The sequence below is a fragment of the Platalea leucorodia genome (genome assembly GCF_965183815.1).
Source record: "Platalea leucorodia genome assembly, chromosome: 4".
In the NCBI taxonomy this organism is placed as follows: domain Eukaryota; kingdom Metazoa; phylum Chordata; class Aves; order Pelecaniformes; family Threskiornithidae; genus Platalea; species Platalea leucorodia.
The window spans coordinates 3,217,573-3,235,849 of record NC_138826.1 but is presented as its reverse complement, the minus strand read 5'-3'; the positions used below and the strand labels follow the sequence as shown (position 1 = coordinate 3,235,849).

Below are 18,277 nucleotides of genomic sequence, written 5' to 3'. Positions count from 1 at the left end.
AACAACCTGATGAAACCCTCTTCCGAGTGTGGGACAAAAGATGCCTGTGGTAAAGCCTCATAAAATCATAAGTGCTCAGGACAGGGTTGGGAGCAGGTTTTAGAGCTTCTCATGCCTGAAGTTGACTTGCGCTCCACGTAGGACTTGCCTCTGTCCGAGAAGGGGGAAACTCAGATGAGATTTGACTGCTGGGGGCTCCGTCGCTCATGCTGGAGCAGCGTTACCGTGTGCTCCACCAGCAATGCTAAAGCTGTTGAAATTCATTACCTAAGAAGCCCAAATTTTAGCTCAGGCTAACAAATGCGTTGGCTGGAACGTGGCCGCCATGAGGTAGGGCACCGCTGCAGCTTCCATCGCTGTGACAGGCATGCCGGCTCGCAGAGCCGCCTCCGCTCCTGTGCTCAGCATCAGCATTCCCCATGTCAGCTTCCGAGCTTTTGAAAACGAAGTCACGGTTTTAAAGCAAAGGTTTTGACAGGTGAGAGGCGGAAGGGCAGAGAGAAGCTGTTGCTCGGCCATCTCAAAGGCACTGGCAGCGTGTGTGCTTTGCCAACGCGTGCCATACCTCTGCGTTTTTCCCAGTGCGTGGCAAAATGGATAGCACCATTTTACACGACGTAGCTTTACGGCAGGCAGGAGTGTTGGGTGGGCTCATGCAGAGGAAGGGACTTGAGTAGTAAAAGGTACAGCTGCTAAGTCAGTGAATATTGGAAGCCTGGTACAACATAGGGCTGCCTGATCAGGAGAATAAAACACTCACCTGTGTGCCAGTCTAAAGCTCTCCTGTACGTTTTCATGCTGTAATTCCTTGAGCTGCCTTACATTTGAGTAGCTGTTCCACTTAAAGTAAGGGCACTCGGAGAAAAAGCTGCAATCCTGCATTCTGCACCCAGTCAATGTGGCAAAAGCGAATGTCACGGGGTGGGGGACGCTGCCGCGCTGTCCCGTGGTGATCCTGGCTTCAGGCTCTCCTCCCTTTCATCCACCGTCCAAACTCGCCCCAGGGCTGTAAGAGTAATATTTATTTTTAATTCTCTGATACTCCTATAATAAAAATGATTACTGTGTCGGCGATACTGCGCTTGATTTAGAACATCGATTGTTAATTCTGGCAGTTCTCCTACCAGCAGAGATTTTTAAATAGCAGGAGCTGGATGACTCTTTAGCAGAATAGCTCCTGGGGGACGGGATTGGTTTTATTGACTGAGTCTCTTTGCCTGTGGGTAACAGCAAAGCTGCGCTGGCTCTTTTTTTCTATAATTGTGAAGTTAACTAGCTTCTGCCATGCTGTCAAGTAGATATGCCTACATCAAAAATTATTGCATTTGCCTGCTGTGAGGTTTGCAATGTGTCTTATTAAATGTTTTCAGCTGCTGCTAAACATTAAGGTAACTGATAATTTACCGGGCATTGAGGATCTTCTGTGTTGTCAAAGAAAAAGCTGCCTTTATTCAGCATTTCTACAGTCGTTGAATTTGGGGTAACTTTTATCCAGTGTGAAACTTTTCAAGTGAACCATAAAGCTAAAACAGATCTTGCATAAATAGGAACCAGAGCTTCTGAAGTGGGAATGTATTATCAAATAATGCTCTATATGATTATTTTAAAATGTTAGTTCCATCATGATCGCTTTAGTAGAAGCATCCAAGTGACTTATTTAGCCAGAGCAAAATAAGTCAACTTATTTAGTCAGAGCAGCCGTTATGGATAGGTCAGCGTGTTGGGAGTGAGGGGCTGCCTGGATTTCTCCTTCAAGGGAAAAAGAAGGGAAAGAGCCATTTTTTGCCCATCGGAGCGGGGAGCGGAGGGGAGCTGCTGGCTGCCGTGCTTCATAATCGTCCTCTTGTTCCTCTCCAGCTGCCAGCCTCCTGGCAGGGCCGTGCGATAGCTGCAGTGAGTCATGGGTTCCTAAACGTGCTGCAAGCGGAGGGCGGGGAGCAGGCAGAATTCATCCGCTCAGCTCTGCGCGTGCAGTGCCAAGGGCGCTGCCAACGCCCGGCCGGAGGGCTCAGCTCTCCACCGAGGTGTGCGGTGGGCGCTGCTGCCCAAAATCGCACGCCGGTGCAGGACGCTGGCTCAGGTTTCTGTGTTTCCTAGCCACCTTCGGACCCGAGCGCGAGGCAAGGGAGCACGCTGCACACACCCTGCCCCGGCGAGCGCGGAGCTGGGACCTCAGCCGCTGGAGGGAGGATTCATCTTTCAGCTGGTTTCAGCCTGGATCCTTCCCTTGACCTGATCAGACGCAGCTCCTGGTGAAAAGCAACGTGCTTCAACTACTGGCAAATGATGAATGTGTAAAATTACCCCGGGTTTAGATAAGATGGGAGCTTGATTTTTCTTTCAAGAGTGCATCAAGCTGACAGTGCAAGCTTTTTTCCTTTTTACCTAAGGGTAAACTGCCAGAATTTGTCCTCATTAAGAGGATAAGTGTACTGAACACAGCTCCATTCATTTCAAAGGCTGTCTGGTAGGCAAGAGCCAGACCAATTCCTTTTTGATATCCTAAAAGCTAGATACAATGTTGCATCCTTTCTTTTTTTTTTTTTTTTTTTTTGTTCTCTTTTTTTCTTCCTGTGGTAGAAGTGGCTGTAACCCAGACGCACAATCCCTTCTTATTGAGCTTTTGATGCAGGGAACGGATACCTGAACTGTTTGGCTTCCCCTTCGTTCATCCCGAGTATTTGCCTGCCAGGGCCAGCCCTGTCCTGGATGGCTCCTGGGCAGTCTGGACTCTTCTCGGGATACAGGTAATTCCAGAGCTCTCATATTTTGTAATTTAACTTGGAGGAGGCGCTTCAAATCCAGGCACTTACCTGGTAACTAACCTTTTCATGGCCTCATTATAAAATATAACAATCCCCATGGCACGCAGCGCTTTGCTACCAGTTTACAGGGCTGTTGTTGCATTTTGGGGGAAAATACGGTGAAAAGTTTGCGACGATTTTTGGCGTTCTCCTCTCCTCCTTGCATGGCATCGCTTGCCTCCCCGAGTTGCTCTCCCCGTGCTTCCCCCGCAGCCCGGCCGAGGTTGGGCGAGTTCATCCCCGCAGGGACGTGAGCGGCCGCTCCTTGAGGCACCGGGGCTCGGTCCTGCGGGAGGCTGCTGCCTTCCTCGGCCTCATCGCCACCGCCATCGCCAACATCTGCCACGCTGACACCGTTGCATGAAGCAGAAAATATGTAGCATAGGGCAGAGAGGGTCATTTTGAGGTTGAGAAGGAAAGTCCTGTCTTTGATTTGAAATAAAACATTCAGACCAAGAATATTAGAGTAGCCTTGTTAGCCACTTACAACTTTAACTACTATTTAAATTTGATTTATTTTTTTTTTTAGTTGTAATGATTTTGATCTGTAGTTCCCATCAAAGCAGGTGAGCTCTCACCACCCAGTGACTTTCTGGCGACACGCGTCGCCGCTGCTTCGCAGCCGTACGTGTCAGCAGGCGAGCATAAGGTCCCTTGAGACTTCCAGACTGATTTTAACAGACCCAGGTGGTTCGAACAGGCATATGAAAGTGGGAATGTGTTGGGTTTTTTTTTTTCCAGCTCTTCCATGGGAATTAGTACTTCAGTGTAATAGAAATGCCCAAGCAACGGCAAGCCGCTGCTTTCAACGCAGGAGCCCCTGCTCCTCTGGTATTATTCTATTACGATGACTTTATTTCTCTGCGAGCAAGTGCCTGATATAAGTGTAATTGTATTGTGTGATGGATGCTGGCTGAGTACAACAGTGACAGATGCATGCTGAAACTGTGTGAAAATTTTTGCAGCCAAAGCAAAACTGGCAAATGTTTGGCTTTCCGCCAGCTCAGCTCGCGGGTGCACAGTATCTGACGGTTTAACTGCAATGTTTACAGCACTGAAAAGCAGTTCTAGGCATGGTTCTTGTCAGCAGTGGAGAGCAGATAACATCTCTTATTTTGTTGACCTATGCCGCCCCTCGAGTCTTAGAAACCTTCATTTATTTATATTTCTTTTTTTTCCCCCCACCCTGCCCTCATCATACTTTTATTCAAATGCTGAAGCAGGATGGAAGAGCCCTCTGCTTTGATTCATTTGAAAGAGCACAGCTGCATTAAGTATTGGGCACTTTAATCCTGAAACTTTATTTTTTGACATAAATAGTGAGAAGTCCCCTCTTGTATCTTCTCATCCCCTCTTCAGAAATGCTTTTTTTTCTCCATGAGCATCTCTTGCACCATAGGACAGCTATCAAGCATGACTGTGAAAATCATATTGTAAAGGAAAACGATGCGATAAAAAAGTTGTTCTCATAGCTGCAGAGGTGAGGAGCAAAGGAGCAGAAGGTGCTGACCACCGTTTTGCACGGTGCACTTCTGGGGCGTGCACCGGGAGATTTGCGCGATGGCCTCTGTCGCAAGGTCGCATTCGTCTGCTGACCTTCCCTTGGGGGGACGGGCAGGGAGCTCCCCACTTCTGTGCACCTCTACCGTTGTGTGTCTTTGTGTGCATATTAAATACTAATTAAACCAGGCATAGGGATGGTATTGGCTATAAATCATCACTGATAAAGCCCGCTATTTGGCTTTTGCGTCGGGGCAAAATGACAGTCAAGGTACGGCTTTGCCATTTGCTGTTGACAGTAATCAAGGGTCTATAAATAGCCTGATACAGGATCTTGCTAATGTTTCTACAAATTAATAACTTGCAGAGACTGGGCTCTTATGCTGTCTTCTGTAGGCCGTGGCCCATCCTCTTGCTACTGCTGCCACCCCAGCCATGGATGAAAGCACCGAGCAAAGGAAGCACAGATGGGGCAGTGCCGTTGCTGTTGGGAGGTTTGATGGGAAGGTGACGGACTGCAAGCAAGTTTGTCCAAGTGCTCACGCTCCTGTTCGTGAACAGGAGCCTGCAAACCTGCTCACAGTCACTGGGGCAGTGCCATAGGGACCTGCAGGAGAAGATCCCTAAGCAGGGAAAAGGCAGTGGTAAGAACTGCAGGACAAAATGAAGCACCGATACCTTAGTGACCATTTCTCACCATCCCTAGGGTTCCTGGTGTTTGCCCTATTTCTGCCCCTTGAGATCCCAAATTACATACACAACCAAAATAATGTCTCTGATCTTCCCATTCAGACCCAAAGGGGGAAGCAGAAATGCATTCATGGGTGCCGATGTTGGTGCACCCCTGCAGAAAGCCGGGGCAGCCACCGCAGCTGTGTCCTGTGGTCCAGAAACATCCAGAAAGCAGAGGTGGGAACCAGCCCCTGTGCGCTGCGTGGGCACGAGGACGGCAGTCCACTTGGGAAGGTGGTGGCGGTGGTACGGAGAGGGGGATCCCTTCTAGGAGCGTGTTTTCACAGCGATCCCTCCGGGGCAGAGCAGAGCCGTAAGGTGCATGAGGCCCGTTCCTACAGGACGGCGCTGGCATTGTGCGCTTCGGGCCACGTCTACTCGGATGTGTTTAGGCAGCACATTGACCAATAAAAACTTGTAAGTATTACACTAATATCTAACATAAAGATAAAATCAAATTGCTCTGAAGGCATAATAGGCTATTTTGTTAACTGAACTATACGCACGGCTTCAATTTGAATGGAAATGATCAGCCATGGATTGTCCGCACTAAACAGTTATTTTCCTTTACACCCTCTTTTCAGTGTCATCCTTAAAACAGAATGACGTCTTTTGGTGCATTTTCAATGGGTCTTTCCTGTTCTTTCTTCTTAGTGTATCTTGCATGGTCATAGAAATATATGATGATGATAGAAGCAATGTTCAGAAAAATGATGGGCAGCATGATCCAATACGAATATCCGTAAAAGTGTGTGGAGCTGATATGTGTCTGCACAGAAGAAAAACATCCACGGGCCAATTGTACAGACAGGTTGTTTTCTCCGATGTTCACAGGAAAAAGTATCATGGCTAGAAGTATGAACATTCCTAGAAAATATAAATACAAATGTTAGAGGTAGAACGGTGGTACTGTTTATGTAGCTACTTCTAAACAGTCTATTTAAATTGGTTAGAATACCTGGACCAGGACAAAGATTAATATTTTCCATTAGTAAAATATGAGGGCATTTAAAGAATTTTTGTCCCACTTAATAGTATCTGCCAGGCGTGTTGACATTGGCAACCAGATCTTCTAAAATTAACGGATTCTCACTGACTATTCTTAGATAAGGCCATTTAATGTGATTTTTTTTTTTCACTGAATTTAGTGCTGATGAGTATAATATATTCACCCCTTGAGTGATTTGCAGAATGCCTATTTGATATGAGCCCAAATTCGTGGGATATGTAGTATCACAACTGGATAAAACCTTGAGCAACCTGGTCTGTGTTCAGGGTTGGCCCAGCTTTGCTGAAGAGCTTAGACTTAGAGGCCTCGCATTCTTTCCAATCTGAATTATTCAATGGCTCTGTGATGAGCCCAAATGAGATGTCTTATTAGATCTGCATCTATTTCCTATAGCTCTCTGAATATAAGTGGAGTTCGGTTACTTTGACATTTAGCTAAGTAATGCTTTTACATCTCTGCTTTCATAGTGCTAACAGGTATAATTTCTGAACATTGGTGAAAATATTTCTATTCCTTTCCCTTAGGTACACCATCCTACAGATGGTCCCTCTGAAACACGTTCAGGTTTTTGCATGAGGACACTGAACTTCCAGGTCATCTGGTAGGAGAATTAGGAACCTTCAAGATACGCTAACACATCAAATGATGCATGATTTTTCGTAAAAATATGCCCACGGTAAAATAGACTTCCAGGTCATAGCACTTACAGGGCTGTAAAGAGTAACCACAATTCTCAGTCAACATGGAGGGTTTACTTTCTCACTAATATTTATCTTGGCAAGCCCACGGTCCTTTCATTTCAGGTCAAAGCTTGCAGATTCAGACTGCATAACAGGTGCTGGGCTCGGGAAACGAACTTTCTCATGCGATAAGACGATGATCTGGTTGTCTCAAAAGTTGAATAATTTTCTAATCTAGGCTTTTTCTCACTTTTCTTATTGTGTTTCGAAGCATCATCTATCTTTATACGCTGTATTAGCCATGGCTGGAGAGAAAAAAGGGTGGGTTTCACTCCCCAACCGGTACTTGCTGTGATTAAGACCACGTTTATGCAATTCCCTTTCCACCAAGGTCTGATTTTGGCAAAGTGCGGCCCCGGGACAGGACACTGCTCAAAGGCAGGCAAGCTCCCGCTCCGCAAGCAGAGCATCTTCGGACCTGAAGAACTTTTGAAGGAGAAAACACCAATGCTGAAGTACTCTGTAATCAGATGTCTTTAAAGAAAATTTTCCGAGTGCAAACCTAGTATTAGAGGAATGCATAATCCTCTTGAGACAAATTAAGTGTGAGAGCTGGAGTCATTACCATAGCAAGATGAAGAGGGTAGCAAGGTGTGTTAGGAGCAGCCAGGCTCAAGCCTGCCGGGTGAACGATGGGTTACACCTCCAGGGAGCTGTTTCACAGAGTTCACGTCTCTACCAACGCAGCATCTCTACCATTTTTTTCTGCTTAGGGAACGTTAAAACTTATTTTGATCTGTGAAAGTGCTTTTTACAGAAGGAAATAAATTTTGCCATGACTCAGTCCTCCTAACTGCCACCCCCCCATGTTAATGCTGTTGTGGATGTATTCAGTTCAACGCATTTTTCAGAAATGAAGCTAGAGTCTATCCTACAGATTAGACCTTTGAGGCCTAATTTGGCATGTAGGTAACCCAGCAACAAATATGCTACAAATACCATAAAGTAGTGAGATAAGGTCTTAAAGAGGTTACAAATTGCACTGTAGTCACATGCAGTGCGTACTTTTCTGTTACGGTTTTGTTCTGTACTTGTCAGCTTACTCTGTTCTTACTGACGTGTGACACGCGTGAAATGATGCTACACCTGTTGGGGCCTTTTCACATCCATTTTTGCTGCCATTGAATCCAGACTCCTCCTGATCGATGGTGCCGCTTCAACTAAATAAGACTGTTTTACTGGTACTTAAAAGATAGTTTTCAGGTATCCCAGCAGACACAGTTAAAAACCAAAACCAACTGAACAGAATACTTTTCCAAGTGTTTCCTTTTCTTGTGGTATTTCTTAATCTTGGAATCAATGAGAATACAGTATTCATCTGTACGGTGGGCAGAAAGTGGTCAGCATGGGATGCGTTACTCACCGCATAAGGAATTCCAGGTATAGACTCCAGTGGCCCCCAAAAACGTCTGGTAGGGATTACTGACAGCATTAGTGCAGGTAAATCCAGAACTCAGAAGAGAACTCAGTAAACTGAGAATGAGAATCACGATAATTGCAGTGATCATGCTTTTCGCCTTGGTGTTTTCCAGGTTATCTGCAACTGAAATAGAGCGGCTCAGCATTGATAATCAGCCTTCCCAGCACAGCCCAGTGGGCTCGGATGACCTGATCACTTAGTGGCGTCGTCGTAATTAAAAGCTAATAACCAGAGATTTGGCTGGTCTGCAAGGATCGGGATGTAGAAGGGGAACAGCGGGTTTGGACACAGCACATGGACCCAAATCCGAAATGGGATGAAGGTACATTAGCCTGAAATAAGTGCATGTCTGCTAATCCTGCAGGCACACGAACTTCCCAGGCATTGGGTTGGGTAGTAAACTTCTCATCCTTAATATTTCTGTAAATATTTCCTCTTGACAAGGCCAGACAGAAATTTTGTGTCTAAATCAGATCAGAAAACCAGGTGTTCCTCTGCCCATTGCTCCTGAGATGTCTGGCAACTTCCACAGATACCCGACTTAAAACTTGGCTCCAATTGTAGATTATTTCCTTTTAATATAGCAGCAGTTCCCCTCATATGGAATAAATCTGACAAGGGGAACAGCTCCTAAAAGTCCTGTAAAGCCATTAGCCTGGAAGGGTCAGGTGCATTTGTATGACAAACGTAACTGAGCACGGTCATTCACGGACAGCCGAGGCATGGCTGCGCTGGTGTTCACACCCGGACTAGATTTGTCTCTTTCCATGTCCTGCAGGAAAAAAATTGGTAGAGGTAGTACTCGCTCCCTTCTTTTAAAAAAAGAAAGGAGCAACTCCTGCTTTGTTTCCACCGGGAGGACCGGGTGGATGGAGAGCTCTGGCTCCCAAGGGGCTGCACTTCTGCTCACGGCTGGTGGCCCTGGGCTTGGCAAGGGGACAAAGGTGGGCTCCCGAGCGGCCGGCTCAGCCCTGCCCTCGGGCTCCTGCTCTCGAGGTCTCCAGTCCTGAGGCCACGTCTCAAGGAGTCGTGCATCTTAACAGCAAGCATCCTGGCACCTCTCCTTTTTGCTCCAGCTTACTACAGTTGATACGCGTAGATTATTGCCGCTGTGGTTTCTGTAGCTATATGCGTGGCTGGCCACATAGACATGGCACATCTAGTCAAGCCCTCCAGGACTGTAATCAATTTTATTGGTTTTGCCTAAATCCTTCTAGTTATTTGATATGTTGCTGATAATAAGAGGCACAAATGTGACTGCAATATACTCAAAGTGTAATTGCAGCATAGCTGTGTTGAAGTATATTATTTTCCTCCTTTCAATTTAAAGATTGAAAAGGCAGCTATAATGTGCCTGTGGCTGCCTTACCCTATAACAAATATGACAACAATGTTTTCAAGCTCTTTTCAAATGGGCGTTGTGATAGACAGCCATCTGTAGGAAAACCTCCTTTCTATGCTGCTTTTAATACAAAGCCGTTACTACAAAGTATTCAGTTAGTGCATAAATTGGAGAAATCATAGCAGAGAAAATAGTCAAAACCCCATAAAAAGGAAATAAACACTCATGACAAAAAGAGGAGCTATTGGAAATAAATGAAAAGGAGAGCGTCTCTCTCATTTTATATAATATTCCTGGTAGAAGTTAATTTCTGTTTGAGGAAATGGCAGGTAAGGATGTGTTATGGAAATCAGCTGTAAATTTAAGCAGTTCTCCTAGAGGATTAGGAAAGACAGGCGTTCGGGAGACATCACTCAATTCAATGGAAGTGAGCACACCACGGGCTGTACCGCGCGCTCGCGCTGAAGCAGCCTCACTGCTTGGGCATTGCCCGGTTCAAGAAATAAGTCTGGAGCCAAATCAGACAGGTTTGCCTAATTTCCCTCTGGCAGCCTCACTTAATTCTATCATTCGGAACATCTCCAGGATTGACTGGCTCCACCTATTGCACCCCCTAATTGATCTTGTTTACTCTGACAGCAATCTGCAGTTTAGGGGATGTAATTTTGTCGGACTCCGCCTGTTGTAAGCACGCCTGCAACAGCGCAAGACTAAAGGTTTTAAATAAAATGCTGGTTTTGTGGCAGCAGATTTTTTTTATCTAAGTAAAGCAGCCTGTGCAAATTGAAGGAATCTACAGTAGCTGATCTACTTGAATGGGATTGATAGTAACACACAACTGGATAACCTCTGCAGCAGTGTAAAATAACCTAATTCCAGGATGAAAGCAGAGGTTTTTGCCTTCGCCAGGTCTCCCCTTAATTTCTGTGCCTTCTTTTTTTTTTTTTTTTCATCTTTAACTTTTGTATGGTTGGATAGAATTTCCCAAATTTTTACTGACCTGAATGTGAATGACATCCAGCTGCCAGCTTGGAGGTCTTTTCTAAGCAGTGTTTATCTGGCAGGTTTTATGAGGTCTAGGATCTCTTACGACACATAATGAATTGTTCATTTAAAAAAACAAACAAAAAACAAACCAAAAAAACAAGAAACAAAACCAAGGAAGGTAAAGCTCAACCTAGCTTTCTGCTCTTTTCAGGAGATCCCATAGCACACCTGGAAACTGCTGATAACATTAATGAAGTTCCAGTGATTTTCAAGCAGTTGCCATGTATTTTAAAAGTTAGAAAGTTAATCGATTCCTCTCTGCCACAGCAGATTCCAGACTTCCTTGGGTGCTGTCGGCCTTGCTGGCTGCCAGCCGTCAGAGAAATCCTGACTTAGCAGGGCTCTCCGGGCAGCCCTCTTCCTGCACCTTCCTCGCAATTTGTACGTGTTTGACTTGGAAACAAGCAAGGCTGTAAACAAGCTCTTTTTTTCATATTCATAAGTGGTTCCTTTCTAAGACAAATCATTCAAACAGCTAATGAAGACTCTAAGGACTTAAGTTATTTAATAACTTTTACATTCTGCCAGATCATCCCCAGAGCCTCTGTAGTAGCCGCATTGATTTATTGCTCTATTAAGGTCGTTCATGGCAGTCTGTTAAAGAGGCCACCCCGACCAGGCAGTTCATGCGCTGTACGCTTACAGAAACCGTATTGCTTTGCTTGTCTTTCATCTTTACACTTGGAAATTTCTTTTTTGAAAGAATGTTGCGGTTTCCAAAAGAATAAGTTATGGTCTTTGTAAAGGCTGTTGATAATCTGCTTTTCTATGGCCATTAGTAAAGGCCAACCTAGGCTATGGCTAACAAGTGCTCTGTATCCACAAGCTACCATCTTTGATGGACTCTTCCATGATTTCCATTCTTTTCTCACACCCAAGTATGAAAATGCCATTTGAGAAGCACGCTCGGGGTGCACAGCAGAGACCCCAGCCAGGCCATGCCTGCTGAGCGGCAGATCAGGCTGTGATTTAAAAGGATGCTTATACCTCTTCTTACTGTTGTCTGAAATGTTAGAGTGGAGAAAGCACAGCACTTCATTTCTCCATCGCACAGGCAATCCATTTACTTAAGGATATCGCCAAACAAAAGAGATCTACTGTCTTAGGAGGACCTGATTATTTGAATTTAAAAATAGTACGTATGCAATTCTGTGAAGTATTTCTTCTATTTCAAGAATGTACGGAACCACTCTTAATATAAAATGTGACAATCATGCCTAGTATAGAGCCAGAGAATTAATTTAAAATCAGTTCATTTCATCTTGGATATGTGCCCAACTGAACTAGCGAGGGGTGTGGGCAAATCCATATTTAGACTATTCATAAAGCGCAACTTTCTTTCAGCAGCTGTTGAAGGCAACTAGCAACTCCTGAAGCTCACTGGTTTTGTTCATCCCTAAATGGCTTAAATGTGAGAATTGAAATGACATTTTGTAAATGATAAGCACAAAACCCTAAATCTGGTGGGGGGAAACCACCACCACCAAAATGTCTGTAGACCATGCAAAGAACTGAAATCCTTTACTGATGCAAGTGTTCTGTGAGTGCTTGTTGCTAATTGTAATTAAAATCTATATGTCGATAGTGCCCACGCCCCAGGATTGGGTTGTGATAGCTGCTGTGCAGACAAAGGCAAGACACATGTCCCGAATTCCTGCCAGGCTGCATCCTCGCCCTGCGGTCAGCGCTCAACGGGGGACTCTTGGCTTTACACGGAGCCCTATTAAAATCAGCAAGTCTGCCCACGTGGCGCGAGGTTTGGGGCTTGAGCCAACTGGCATGGGGAGATACAACCATATATAAACTATTTTTATAAATGTATATTTACTCTTATAAAAATGACTTTGATTATTCTGATGTGACTGTAAATAAACTGGTTTGAATGACTTGTGATTTTGTATTTGTTACGTAGTGATCTCAATACATGCTATATGCTTTGCTAGGAACACTGCTGTGTTCAGGTTTTTCATGCCAATATAATTGTTACAATGTGAACTGGCTTGTGGGATATAGCTTTGCCACCGTGGTAATTTGGGTGCCTGTTTGTACAGATGCAATTTCTGTACTACATTCAGGTGGGAAAGAGCTAGGCGATGGGAACCATCTGGAGGCTTAGGTCTGCTGTGCTCTACCTTGGTGGCTTCTCTGTGTTGGGACATCTTACAACAGCCTACCAAAAAAGAAAAATTTTCTTACAGTGCATCTCGTGTTTCAAAATGGTTTGACTTACTCTTCCAAATTTTCATTAGGTTTCTTTTGACTGGCTTTCTTCATTTTATTGCTTTGAACTCGGCGAGACAGCAAGATACATAAAATCAGTGCAAATCCTCGCAACAGCTTTCAGGCTTATCTACCTTTGGGCTTTGTGAATGCTTTTCTTCACATGAGTAGAGCTACCTGACAGACCTAAGTAAATCTTCGCTGAACCGTGTAAAATCAGTATTGAGTCTGTGGTTCGTACTTGGTATGCATAATTTCTTGTTTCTGGTTTACTTTTTCTCATGTTTTGCTTCTCATATTAGGATTTTTCATGCTTGTCTTAACTTTCTCTGAGGTTGCTCTACGTAAAACCCCTTCTGCTCTTCTCCTTAATTTTTAACTTCGTTTTATCCCCATGTAGCATCTCTCCTCCCTTCTCTCTCAGTTATTCTGTCCTCCTTAATTATTTAACCATTTTTATTCTTTTTTCTTCTGTAATAATTCTACCATTGAGGATAAATACCAAGAACTGCAGATGCACAAAAAGTAAGATCTGTTGCGTATCAACGTAAGATACAGTTTAATTTGAATCTACTGGATGTTTGCTGAAATGTTATTCCAACAACCTTGTTTCCAAAGCTCATCTCAGAGTTTTGTTTTTTTTTTGTTTTTTGTTTTTTTTTTTTGGAAAGTCACGATGACGAGGAATCACCTGAAAACCGTGCATTGGGTGGGGGAAGAAGGGGTTTATAAAAGGTGACGAGCTACGTTGTAATCCATACCTCACAGTCTAGTGTAAAAAAAAAAAAAAAAAAAAAGACATGAGCAAGCATAAGGTTTGAAAATACTAACCAAATGGTTAAGTTTGATAATGGCACTTAAAAATGGAATGGTGTGCTTTCAAAGGAAGAAATGAAAGGAATACTGTCGTTAATGTGTAGGTACAGCACAGGTATAAACGCCATATCTGTCTAAATTATTGTTTTACGCGTTTTGTTGTTTTCCCTTCAGCAGCCTCATAAAATATTCTTCTATAAAAATGATACTGATTTGATAGTAGGTGGCAAAATGTTTTAAATTAAACAATTAATTTAACATAACAAAATTTAAAAAAAAATCCTGGAAAGTGAATTAGGTTTGTAATCCTTTAATAAAATAGTAGTCAAATGTTGCTTTTCTGTTCCTCACTGAAAGCTTCCGAAAATTAAAATCAATTTTACATGAAGTTCCTATTTTGTATTTTTCCCTTGTTCCAAGGCATAGGCTAAGATCACAAGTAATTAGAAGAAGTTGCTATTGGCAAGAAAGCTGCAGCATTTCTGTGCTTTTTTGGGGTCTTATTTTATACCACTTAAATCCCCAGACTGCTTTACAGATATTCTTGTTCTCTCTTAAAGTGTTATAGTAACAGACGAATAAGAGAGTGAGCCGCGGTTCCTACGTCCGTCGCCTGCATTAGCAAGAAGACGCCCTCCATTTCCAGGCGCAACACCACTCACCTCGGAAAGTCTGTTCTGAAACCTGAAGTCCCGCATCGACGAACTGTTCGCAGGTACCGCTGAACAGCCCGTAGGTGAGGCTCACCGTGACGCTGGAGTTTGTGACGGAAAAGCGAACCTCGCTGCTCATCCAGTGCTGGGTCGCCAGAACGACGCAAATCATCGCGAAAGAGAAAACACAGGTGCAAAAAGCAGATGCAAACATGGCCGTTTTTTTTCTGGACGGCATTTTGTCAGGCAGAGCTTTTCCACCGGTTCAGAGTATTTTCTTCTCTTTAGTCCTGCTTAGCATGAGGTGGTTTCCTCCTCCTCGCTCTCTGGGATCTGCTCTCTGTTCTAGCGCAAAGTTACCCTGGTAAACTTTAAGCAAACAGCAGTGGTAATAAAAATGTAAAATAATTGAACTTTGGTCTGGAGTAAAGGTGTTGCCATAGTTACAACACCACCAGCCTGGCCAAGGCCAGGAGGAATCGTCGGCAGATGATTTACGATCGCCTTGCCGACCCGTAGCTTCTCCGATCACGGCTCTGGAGAGCCCTTCTAGAGCCCGACGCCTGCGGGGCCAGGGTTCCCGGCTTGCCTTACGGCTTGCTGGCAGATTTTTTACTCCCTGACAAAATTTTCCAGCCTGTTCTTGCTTTTTCGCTTGAAGGGCTGATAACCAGGCTGGAAAGAATTTTTGCTAAATCTGTATCTAATCCGCATCATCTAATGTGTTATGGTAAAAAGTAATAAAATGTTCTTTCTCTGGAAGTTGTTTGCTTAATAGCTACCCAACTACCTCTTTTGAGGCCTCTTTTAAGTTCTTCATGCTCTTTGTGAAAACATTGCATTGGCCTTGGCTTTTGGGGGTAAGGAGATTCTATCATCTACTGTCAATAGATTATTTTCTACAGAGGAGCTATAATTCTTAACTAAATTTCATATATTTTCATGCAATAGCTCCTTCCCTTTTTTTTTGACATGAATACCTTAAATAGGGATTCATTTCACTGAAGTAGTGGATATGTAAAGAGAGCAATACTGACGAAAATCTGTTTTGGACTATAAAGCAAGAGAATATATTCTTTTCTTCTGCCTAAATAAGGACAAAAGACAGTAACAACATGATATCAAATAGAACATACATTGCTTAATAATAAGACTGAAGCCAAATTTCTAGAATTTGAGGTAAAATAGGCATCAGGGTCCCCATTTTGTTTGTGGGAAATCTGAAACCTAAATTAATAATCTATTGTCGGGATAAAATAAAAGAGATTCCATTAGCTTTTATTTCTAGTAATTATAATGTCATTATTCTACATTATACTCAAGTCATGCTTCTGGATCACCCAGCTTTTTTTTTTTTTTAATTAATCTTTGGAAAGCAGTCTGTTTTAACAGTGCTGCTAAATAAACCCGTTGAGCTATCTTCCTGAAGCTTGACCGGTTTGTACTGTAAGGACATTGAGAGATTAAAGTTTTATGAATTTGAAATGGCAAAGAATTTCTTGGGAGGAGAAAATACCTGTTCTGTACTGCCGTGATACTGCACTGTAATTGCTCTAGGGTTGATTTCTGGATTCAAAATGTGAAAGCAGTAATCACATTTGAAATCAACGTATCTTATTTCTGAGATGTACAACTGGTCTTTTACATGATATGGTCTTCCGTATTTTTTTTTTCAAATTGCATGGGACTTTAATGATACCTCTGATGTAATTGCTTTTAAGAATTTATACATTTTATTCATAAATAATTTATATGCTTCATATATGTACTTAACATGTGTAACATAGCGGAGATCAGTCAAAACACAATTTAAGCACCGAAGACCAAAGGGAAGCTTTTCAGCCCTTCTAAAGAAATAAGACACGAGAGACCTGTCTCATTTTTCTCTCCGGTCCGTCAGTTAAATTTTAACCGTAGGTAAAAAGTTTACCATGGGTAAACTTTATTAGACTGATCCACCTCTACAGGTTTATTAATCCAATAGTTCTATTCACCGTTGAGTTGCATACAAAGAGCATAGTCCAAGTATTTATATTCCAAGGATATTTTTTTAATAAACTGAGGTAAAAATCTGCCCGCCTGCCCTCAGCCCTGTGCTGTCAGCTGTGCCACTTGTCCCCTATGAAATATGTTGAAAAATATCTATATTTAAGAATTTATAGTTGTCTTGGTACTAACTTTGAGGGAATAAATTTTCAGCTGCTGCTCACTGGTCCTCCTTGGGCAGACTTGACAGAACCAAACTTAAGTGATCTGAGCACCCACACCTTTAAAAATGCGAAGTAACAGAGAGTAAGAGCTGTAGTGAATAGCCTGTAGTTCCTTTCTAAGCAATCTTATTCGATTATATTTACTTTTTGGTGACGCAGATCAAATTTTTGTAGCTCAAATCACTGAAACTCTCCTGAGGCCAGGGGAATTGCTCTGTAAATGAGACCGTCATTTGCCTTTTTATTCCCTGTCACCTTGAAGTTAATCTATTCTCTGCCGATGGTACGGTTCCTTGTGTCTTTTTTTCTCACAACTACCTAAAAAAAAAAAAAAATCGTATAACTTGTAATGAAGATTGTAGTTTGACATGACACACCTCATCACTCGAGAGAAGAGATTGGTTTCATCTGACTCAGAGAAAATGTTTCGCTATCAGCACCTTACCTCCTCTGCCCCCGCTAACACCGACTCAGCCCTGCACGACGGTCACAGAGAGCAAGCAGAGCAATTCGTTATGAATCAGACGGACAGCAGAGAGATTTGGAATCCTTTGCTGTATAAAATTACATAAACCGCTGTGTTTTTTAAAGGTAGAGCATGTGAGTATTTCTCTTCTGTTCATGTGCAAGGTAGTTTGCTTTAAGCAACCAGCTATGTAAAAATAGAAAATGAAAGCTTTTATTTGCAAACGTTTCATATACATTTATTTTTCTATGTTACAAACACGTTCTTACACGGGGGGGGGGGGAATGACAGGGTGGTTTGTTGCTTTGTCCAGGGCTCCAGACGGATCCCATCTCCTGAGGGATGCCATCTCCCATGGGATGCCATCTCCCGGCTGCGGCAGGCAGGGTCCGAGGGCTCACGCCTCACTGGCTCACGGCAGCCAGGGAAACTCAAAGTGAAGCCATTGCAGCAGAACAGAAAATAATTTGCAACCACAATTTTTAGCAACAATTACTGGTGGTTTAAAAAATTCCATATTTAGTTAGAAACTTTCATTTAAAAAACAATTGACAGGTGGCAAGGTGATTTAGCAGTGTGGTTGGCTGGCAGTTGCACCGATATTTGTGATTTTCCTTGGACACCACCTTTGTGGTACACCCTTGTACATCACACAAAGCTTTCACATCCTTTTTATTTCCCGTTCTCCATGTCTAACTGCAGAGGAGCTCAGCATCTGAGATAGCTGAGATCCTTGTGCTGCACTTGACCCCAAAAGGAGTCGATAAAGCCCCACACAAGGCACACGTATGCACAGCAGTGCAGGATCAGGCCATGCATTACCAACGTTGCCTCCACCTCTTCCAAGATGGATAAATTGTAATATAAACAAATTATTATAAATGTACTATAGAATACTAAGAATGAGATTGATTTTTTTTTCCCCTGGTCGCTTTGCAGCCAGAATTCTGAGTGGTGGCTGAAACAGGGGTTTGTTTATGCTCCTTGGACTGGGTGAGGAAAATCGGATAAAGCATCACTAATTCTATTGCAGCTGAAGATGAAAAATTTGAAGCTCAACTGAACTGCAAAATTATTGCAACAACTGTTTGGGAAAGCGAGAGGGATGCGATGACAAGTTTTGTGCATCCACAGCCAATGCTGCTGTGCAGTGGATTTGTACTATTCCATCTTCTGATTTCATTCTTCTCTTGCTCTGACCTTTTTTATAGCACTATTGAAAAAAAAGAAACCAAACATGTTTTAAATGTTGTTTGGATTTCTTCCCAGAAAATGACTAAGTCTTCTCAGCTGAGAACTCCGTCACTAGGTAGTTATT

The 18,277-nt window shown here is 43.2% G+C and overlaps 1 protein-coding gene across 1 annotated transcript; it reads right to left on the bottom strand.

Annotated features, from left to right (window-relative positions):
* Window positions 1–5,628: 5,628 nt before the first annotated feature.
* Window positions 5,629–14,521, bottom strand: CLRN3 (clarin 3; the record flags this gene model as incomplete). Its single annotated transcript, XM_082309295.1, has 3 exons — window positions 5,629–5,903; window positions 8,149–8,328; window positions 14,293–14,521. 3 exons carry the CDS (start codon window positions 14,519–14,521, stop codon window positions 5,629–5,631), a joined length of 684 nt encoding a protein of 227 aa, XP_082165421.1.
* Window positions 14,522–18,277: the final 3,756 nt, after the last annotated feature.